The sequence below is a fragment of the Pezoporus wallicus genome, unplaced genomic scaffold, assembly GCF_028554395.1.
Source record: "Pezoporus wallicus isolate ANWC-B61680 ecotype Strahan unplaced genomic scaffold, APGP_CSIRO_Pwel_v1 contig_3181, whole genome shotgun sequence".
Taxonomy (NCBI): domain Eukaryota; kingdom Metazoa; phylum Chordata; class Aves; order Psittaciformes; family Psittacidae; genus Pezoporus; species Pezoporus wallicus.
The window spans coordinates 3370591-3379558 of NW_026641700.1; the positions used below are offsets into that span (position 1 = coordinate 3370591).

The 8968-nt window shown below is 51.5% G+C and overlaps 1 protein-coding gene across 8 annotated transcripts in view; it reads right to left on the reverse strand.

Annotated features, from left to right (window-relative positions):
- UBE2E1 (ubiquitin conjugating enzyme E2 E1) overlaps positions 1 to 6513 on the reverse strand; it is a 45796-nt gene extending 39283 nt beyond the window's left edge. Inside the window, exons 1-4 of one of the 8 annotated variants that reach the window (XM_057424954.1) lie at positions 6409 to 6513; positions 6129 to 6311; positions 3891 to 3979; positions 1805 to 1855 (exon numbers count right to left, since the gene is read on the reverse strand). In XM_057424954.1, the coding sequence (XP_057280937.1) occupies positions 1805 to 1855; positions 3891 to 3979; positions 6129 to 6311; positions 6409 to 6498 (413 nt within the window). In that variant the 5' untranslated portion in view covers positions 6499 to 6513. Of the gene's footprint in view, positions 1 to 1804; positions 1856 to 3890; positions 4070 to 5390; positions 5594 to 5706; positions 5726 to 6128; positions 6312 to 6408 lie in introns of those variants that run through there. The other 7 variants (XM_057424952.1, XM_057424955.1, XM_057424957.1 and 4 more) reach the window with 7 other exon arrangements.
- Between the last annotated feature and the right edge of the window lie 2455 nt (positions 6514 to 8968).

Genomic DNA, 8968 nt, shown 5'->3' on the forward strand with positions numbered 1-8968 from the left:
AGCTGCTATAGAAGCAAACTCCCAGTGCTTCACTGCGCAATTTGAGCCTCGTTAGCCATAAGCAGAGATGTCCTTCTTCACTCTCAGCACTCTTTACTGAAGTAGGATGACTTCACCCCAAGATGAACAATGCCAAAACTCGTCTGGTCACACACACACACAAATCCCTCCACTCACGTTTTCCTACCTATCAACATACTAGAGAGACAGAAACAATTACACCAGTTTCATATATTATCTGCAAGAGTTGCCAGCCTTCACTGTCACTCATTTGAAGGTCATAAGGAATGCAGAATACTTGTAACTGCATTATGGGCAAAGATTTATCATTACTTATACTATGAACTAATTTTTACCATTAGAAATATTTATAAATATGTATTATATAAATATATATATTGCAAAGTTTAGACTGGGGCCCCAGCACCTTGATCATTCAGAGTCACCTTTCTAGAGAGCAAGTCACATTGTGTTACTGAGCTGTGCTTCTGGGTTTCTTTCCCACGAAAATCAGGTTATAGTGTGAGGAGAAGGGGAACGCATGTGGACTTCATCCTGACACAAAGCCAGGATGCAGACAGGACAGACACCTCCAGCCCACAAGCTGGAAATTCCTGTAATATTCAGGTAGTCATTACTGTCACTAAACCAATACTGTCACGGCTAAAGATTTCAGAGCTCATCGGTTATCTTCTAAACAGCACAAAAACCCCATATCAGCCTAGACCTCCACTCACATGCCTCCTCCCATCCCTCCTTTCATTAATTACGATCCTTGGGACTTGTACCAAAAGAATGGCTCTGGACCTGTCAAGCTAATTCTTGTGCTAATTGTCCCTGCAGGCTAACAGCAGCAAAATCTTCAATAAAAAGCTCATTGTACATTTCTGGTGGAAACTCAATACTAAAAAGACCAACTTAAACAGCTATTTATAAACAGCTTTTTCTCTGATTTCTGCTATTACAAACATCAAAAGGCCTCAAAATCTCAACCACAGCAAGAAGACAGGAACAGAGTGGTGCTTTGGCAACTGCAGCAAACACAGACCAGACCAAAAGCCACTTTACTCTTGAATGAGCAAGCACAACCAACGATATTACACTAGTACCATCTCCTTTCCAAACGCAAAGAGGCTCAGGCAGGTCACCATGCAATGAACTAAATCAACCTGCTGTATGTTTGAAACGAACAGTACAAGCTTCTTAAACATACTTAAAAACAAGCTGCCCCATAAACAGCAGCAGAATAACCCTGTTTTTTATTTCATCAGCTAACGTGTGCTCCTGTAGGGCACCCACTGAGTGACGAATTCACACTTCTCTTCCACTGTAAGTTACTGTTCACAACAGAACACTCTGAGCTAAAAAGCTTGTAGCATTTTACTATTCTCTTGTTTCTCGGCAGGACTCTTATTTATGTAAGATTAATGCAGTCAGGCATTAGATATATAAACCAGAAAAAAACAAACGAGGAGAAAGTTTTCACACTCTTCTTCATAGGTGAGTTCCGGAAATAGACACACAATCCAATATAACAGATTAAAATGAAATTGTTTAAAAAAGCAACAAAACAAACCACAAACCAAAACAATCCCCAAAGCAAACAGAAAACTTGCATCAAAACACATAATCTCTGGAAGACCCCCACAGCTGGAAACTAATGTCAACCAAACATTCACAAGAGTACTGTAGCCACCTAAACAGCCATTCCTCTGCTTTATCCAGAGCCTCTGACCAACACACGCAGCCACAATTCAGCCCCTTGCCTTCCCTCACCCTCCTCAGGTAAGGAATCGACACCAACCTGCAGTTGGGGGGTGGATCTAAGGTGATGTCAGCCAATTCCTTCTGAATCCTGTGGCAATAAAAGCGAGAAGGAACAAAGGTAAGTCACTTTGTGGGACAGCAGTTAACACATACACCTTACATACATATTGTCACCCTGTGTTTGCAACACTGCGTTAGAGAGAGGCGCTCTCAGCTGCAGCCTCCCACCAGTCCAAACACACTAAGCAAGACAGGCACCCTGTAATGGAGACTGGCAGAAAAGCAGACAGGCACAGTGCACTGAACCCAGACAGGTGCGCAGTTGTGTGCTCCCGTAAGGATGCCAGCCACACAGGGGCAGTGGAAAAAACTGCTTCACTCTGCCAAACAGCCTGTAAATGAGGGAAAACCTCTGCAAATGTGATGCACCAAGTGCTAGGAGGAAATGGCACTTTGAAAAGGAATTTTGTCTTGCTGGAGCGAGAGAAACAGTCATTGCCAAACTGCCTCCCCCCTTTCCCCCCCCAGCTTCCCATCATCATCCTGAGAAAAAAACACCAGCCCCAAGGGAGTGAATAACTGCACCATTCCCAAGGACACTTAAAGGAAGGTGAAGATCTGTTTCCAAGGCTCCTGCACATTCCTGCCTCCTTAAATTCTCCCCTCTCTTCACCCTCAAAAACCACACAACATCCCTGGGTCCCCTCCCTCAGGACTCCAGACGCTCCCTTTCTTCACCATGTTCAGACAACACCCTGTCCTCTCTGCCCAGACTATTCTGGGCTCACACTGCTTTTGCCACAAAACGCCCAACCAGCTATCATCCCCTTCCCTGGAGTCCCATTACTGTCACTCAGGCTTCCCCTCCAGATTTCCCCACCCAGCACTCAGCCTGTCTCCCTTCTTTAAGCTCAGCCAGCTTCTTTTGCCTCGTACATGAGAGCCACAGCCTCTGTCAGATTAGGCAGCTTACAACCAGAAGGTTAAAACAGTTAAGGGCACAACATATAAACACCACTTGCCACTACCTATGTCACGTTTGCCATGGGAACTTGCGGAGTGGAGATCTGGAATAACCAAACCGCCTAAATTCCACAAAGCCACAGAGAACTTAGTTGCATTTGCATTTAACCTCTGTCACTTTTAACACCTACAGATACACCCTTTCTGTGCTGCCGGCAAAACTGTTCAGTGAGGCAGTTTATTGTTCTTGCTGAAGTACTGCAAGTTTGCTTGGAAACTTCCATTTGTCAGTTTAGCTCCCTGGAGCAAGATGGTGTTGAACCAGGAGAAACACAGAAAACGGGAAAGGGTAACTTTTAAAACCTAAGTGGTTCCAAGAGTCTGTCCAGGTGAAGAAATCTGACTGACGTAGCTGTTCTGAAACTACTGTTCTATGCAGGCATCCCTTCCCCGTGCACACATTATTCCGGACTACTTCAGAGCAGAATGTCCACAAGCAGACCTGCTGTGGATTATTTATCCCAGTCGACAGCCAACCATACACATAACGTTCAATATAAGCGATGATCAGACAGCAAAACAGTAATATTTGGTGGAAAAGATTTAGGGCTATCTTACACCACTTTCATGCAAGTGCACTCCCCCAGAGCAAGCAAACTCAAAACTCTTCACAAACATTAACTGATCCCCAAAGAAGCAAAAAGCCACTCTAAGATCAATCCCAACCTACAGAGGGGGAAACTGACATCAAAATGCAATGCCTTGCTCAGAACCACATAGCTTCTGGCAGCAGAGAAGGAATTAAGGTCCTACATGCCAATCCTACACCATCCCTATAAGTGATGCCAGTAAGGAAAAAGGAAGAAACAGGGGAAATAACTGAGGGACAGAATAACAGCCTGGAGGAAGAGAAGGCAGTAAAATATTTGGAATGGAAGAGGACAAAGCAGAGAGAGCAGAGAGCAGTGAAGTTGGGCAGACACTTGCTGCACCAAGAGTCTGAAAAAAGTGAGACAATGGCAGCTTCGTGTGGAAAGGCTGATCTCAAGGGCTAGAGATGAGGAATGGCAGCAGCAAGGGAACAGAGGGAACAGATCAAAATACAAGGAAAAGGGAAAGAAGATGCAGCAAATCGGTGAGAAAACCGACTGCAGCCTCACCTCTTGGCACTGGTAGATAGCAGCTTAGAGTTTTTACTCATGCTGACTTTGCCTTCCTTCTTCTTAGGCGTGCTTGTCTCTTTCTCTGTCTGTTGGTTGGAGGATGAAGATGAGGAGGAGCTGGTGCTGGCCCTCGAATCGTCATCCGACATAGTGACCCCCCCACCACACACCCCAACCTGGAGAGGAGACACCATGGGGCGTGGGGAACAAACAGTGAACACAAACACACAGAGACAGGCTGCTGACAATCTCGCTCTGTGTTTGGGCCATGCTCCTTTTAAAGGGTCCTTGTGTCTCCCTCTCCTCCTCAGGCCCCCACGGTCAAAGCAGCAGGAGCAGTAGCCTCCCCTGCACTAGTAACACCAAAGATCAGGAGGGGAAAAGAGACTTAAAGCTTCCTCTCAGAAAGCATGTGCGAAATGAGAGAAGAGACTGGAAGGAGGACAACTGTGAGGATCAGGGAAGCTCAACGCAATTCCTTCTAATCTCCCCCAAACTGCACACACAAGAGGAGCCATCACCACCCACCACTATCCAGCCTAGGGGTGTAGGAGATAAAAATGGAACAGCTCCGGTCCCTGGGGTTCCCGGGAGGCACGTGGGGGAGGTGGGAAGGGATGGGGCTGGAGGGGAGTTGACCGTTGCCAGCACTAAAATGGAAGTGGGGCATCACTGGCAACAGGGGGGAGACCCCGAACCAGGACCTGTGACCTGCGGTGGGGAAACCCGCGCCTGCTGGATTGGGTGTGGGAAGCGGGGGGGGAGGAAGGAAGAAGGGGAATAAATGGGCATGGCTAAGCAGGGAGTTGAGTGCATGGAAGGGACCCTCTGAGGCCCTCTGCACCGAGGGACATACCAGCAAAGGGGGAAGGGAACACCGGGTCTGTGCTGAGGAGGGTGCCAGGGGGGAGGAGAAGGGCCAGGGCCTACAAGGGGTGAGAGCAGAGGGCCTGGGGAGGCCGGTGGCAGGGAGAGTGCCGGGGGGTGTCGGGGGGAGACAGCCCAGTCTCATGCGAGCACCTAGGGGGCACAGTGCAGGACAAACACGGTGGGGTACCAAGGGCAGGTCCGCACCCAAGAGAGGCGAAAAGGCGTCGAGATGGGGGGGGGGCAGGCAGGGCACCCCGGGAGAGTTAGGGCGGCAGCGAGGGGGGCAGCCGCGGGCCCGGGGCGACCGGCGGCGGGGCAGCAGCTGCCTGGGGGGCCGGAACACGGCCGCTTCTCTCCCAGGGCCTCCGGCGAGCCCCCCATGCCCCCACCGGACCGCCAGCGCTGCCGCCCCTCCTCCGGGAGCAGGGGGGCCCGGCCGAGCTTCCCCGGCCGCGGGCCCGCAGGGCCAAGGGGGACAGCGATACCTGACAGCCTCGGGCGCGATCCCCCTGCCCCACCGGCTCTGTCGCCTCCCGCCCCATCGCCGGGCCGCGGCCGGCCCTGCCCCTCGCCCCTACCCCCGCTGGCCCGCAGGGAGGGCAGCGGGGGGTTGCCCCGTCCCCCTACCTCTCCCTTTGTGTCTGGCTGCTCCTCCTCGGTGCGGCTGGGCCTGGCCACTCGTGTCTCTCTCGCTGGGAGAGAAGCGGAAGTGCTGCAACAGCAACTATTAAACAGGCAATGGCTTCCCTGGCTGCTCCCCCACCGCCGAGCGGGGCTGAGGGGCGGCGGGGCCGCGACGCACCCGCTGCCTCATGCGGGGCAGGGGCCGGAGCCGGGAGGGGGGGGCGTCCTCGCTGGCACCGCGTGTCCCCATCCTGCTCCAGTGGGAAAGGGGCGCCTGGAGGGGGCTGGAGTTTTTAATGGAGACCCTCTGGAAAGTAACCTGCAGGGGTGTCGGGGCGGCGGGGGGATAAACGTCCTCCCCGGCTCTTCTGCTTCCGTGCAAGAGCCCCTCAGGGACGCGGTCGAGGCAGGTGGCTGGGAGCGGGGGCAAGCTCCCGGGATGCTTCTTTAATGCTTAGTGGGGCTACCAGGCTTCGGGGGGGGTGTGTGGGTGTGTGTGTCTGTGTTTGTGTGTGTGCTCGCTTTCCTCCTATTCTTACAACTGTTTCAACCCCAAAGCTTATTCCCTGCCTCACCTGCTTTGTTCCTTGAAGAACAGCAGCAACTTCTCACCTGTCTCAGCAATAAGGGGGAATTCGGGGGGGGAGAGGGTGGTGGTGAAAAAAAAAGAGCCCAGCCCAAAGAAGTCGCCCCCCCCCGGCAAGTCGAAAGGAATCCCCGTCATCTTTCCCCGTCTCTCACCTGTTTCAGCCCCAAAGCAGCAGCTGTGTCCTCCCTTCCCTCCCTCGGCTCAGCGCCGAACCCGCAGCAGGAGCAGCCGCTTCCCACTCGCCCGGAGTTCAGGATTCCATTGTCCCCCACACTGCACTTGGTGACATCACTGACACACAAAGAAGGGACACTTCGTGATGTCATCAACGCATGCTGGGAGAGAAAACAAAAATCCTGGGCTTGGCAGCGGAACCGGGAAAAACCCCCTTCAATTTTCCGAAGGTTCAAGTATTAGGGATTCTTTCCCCACCTCTCTTTTATTTTCCCGAGTCCCCTGACGGGGAGCTCTCCTGCGGGAAGGGCGCAGCGGCGTATTGTATTTGCGAGACATTTTACTCATCTCCCCGCACCTCTGCCTGTCGATCTCTCCCTCCCTGCCTACCCAACGGAGAAAAAACATTTGGCCGGAGCGACCCGCCGCCCGCAGCACGCACGTGGTCCCCCCTCTCCGTATGCTCCCGCGGCGCTGCCGGATCCACTCGTGAACGGACAATGGGGACCGGCGTTCCCACCGACTTCCCCTGGGGCACTATTTGGCTCGGTGCCGCCGATCGAGGGGGTCGTCTGTCGCATTGCTCGGTACCTTCAGTGGCCGAAAATACAATGACCGCACATCCCGGTAATGGACGGGAGTTTGTATTGTCGCCCTTCCTCCCGAGGGAGGACCTCGAGGTGATCCCCGGGAGCACGGCTTCTGCCTCGACAGACCGCTGTCATGACATGACTCCTTGGGAATCCCGGGGACTCCATTGCAAAACTGAGACCGCCGGAGCGGCGGGGGACCCCGGGGAAAGGAAAGGAGATCCCGGGGCTGGACTTTTCTCTTCATAGCGACTGGGAGGTCGGGGGTCAGCCGAGAGGGGCTCCTCCTAAAACCATGGCTTCCCACCCCACGCTGCCAGGCGCTGCCTGCTCCCGGGAACCCCCGGTTGGGTCGGGTAATGAATGCCTGTAGCTTCTTTTGGGGACCCTTGGGAACTGAAGAAAAGGGGTGTTAGGCCAGCTGTAAGCCTGGGGATGCTGAGGCTCTCTGCAGTGGGACAGCAGCTTCACGCGTTTCTGACTCACCACAAGGTCGTGGCACTGATCTTTCAATGTTTATATCCAGTAATCCTTGAGCCAGAGGTGCCCCTGCAGAGGACACCCACACAGGGACAGTCTTTGTCATTCTCCTCTGTTTTCCTGGACCTCTGCATTTGCTGCTTCTCTCCACATTCTCACTCTTTCCCCCTCCTCCCCCATTTTCTGCCCCTCATTTCTCCTAGGTCAATACCCAAACTACATACAGTCCCCACAAACTTGCTGCGTAGTCTTCCATTAGGTAAAGCATTAGCTAGGCACACCAGTGACACTGTCAGAGTCACCCTGACAAAAGAGGGAATTCCATTGAAGTGTCACACTTCCTGGTCTTTGGGGGGGTTTGTTTTGGGGGGGGGGGGGGGTTGGAGATTTTTGGGTTTTTTTTGCTAGCCTTCCTCTTCAGTCTTTATCACCTGTAGTACCATGTGTTTGGCCTGCCTTGGTGAATTATCCTCCAAAAGCTTCCTGGCAGAGCCAACCTGTGCAGTTTGACCTATGGGAATAACACTTGAGAAGCCATGATCATCCTTCCCTTCAGTAGCTGTGGAGCTTTGGCATCTCTCCCATTGACAACAGCCTCAAAGACACACAATAAATGTAACAAAAACAGGCATTTACATAAAGGCAGGTGATCTGATCACTTCATGCCCCTCACTGATGAGAAGGGGCAGAATTCAGCTCCTATGTATTTAACAGCAACCAGCCATTCTGTCAGCATTCTCCTAACTACCCCAGTGGGCTGTGGAGGATGGGGCTGGTGATATAGTGTGGTACACGCCAGGTGACATGCAGATGAGAAGACACCAAACAAGGTGACCAGGCTTCATAAATTTCACTGCCTATAGAATAGCTTTTTTAAAAACAGAAAATCTTCACTTTCATCACAAACACACCTTCAGCCCTTTCCTGTCAACACAGGAAACCTGTACCAAAGTCAAATGAGACAACTGATGTTAATAATGAAAGCCCTCTACTTCTATTGTAAGGGGCAGGGAAAACTTAGAGATTGTTACAATATCACATACACCATTTTCCTTTATTATGCTAATAACCTTGGTAGGGGATTATCTGCAGACTAACCTTTTCTGCAGCACACAGTCCTTGGTAACCCTGTTCAAAGTAACATTATGATAAGCAGCAGCAGCAGTTATTTACTTTGAAGCCTACCCAAAAATGCATTTGCTGAAAGCACCTAGTAATGTCATCGCTTAAGCAGCTGTTACAGTGGCAACTCCCATTTTATGACTCACCTCCTAGGTCATGGCTAGGACCAGATAATGGGCTGTTCTCCTGTGCTACCCGTAGCCCTGAAGAGAGAGGAGCCAAGAAGTCGACTTCTATGGCCAGAAATGTTTTTGCAGCTTGCCTTGCTCCCACCCACGATTGTCCTCTCAGCCCTGCGTGGACACTGAAGAACTGGAAGTGCGTGTAGAACATGATCCTTTTTCCAGCAAACAGGAGACTTGGCTCCCCTAGTCCAATCTCTTCCCGTTTTGGGAGTTTTGACAAAACCTCACTGATTTGCTTCCTTTTCTGTGAAGTGTGTGCGCTTTATCAGGTGGACTTTCCTTCTTATCAGTGCCTTCTCTGTCTCCTTACTTTCCTTTATTAGTCGAGGAGAGGACTTGCAGAGAAAGCCTGACCCAGATTATTAGTTTTCCCTGTGCCCCAAGTTTTTTTAATTTGTGACACTAGCTCAGTGTAGCGGCTGAATAGGATTAGTCACTTTT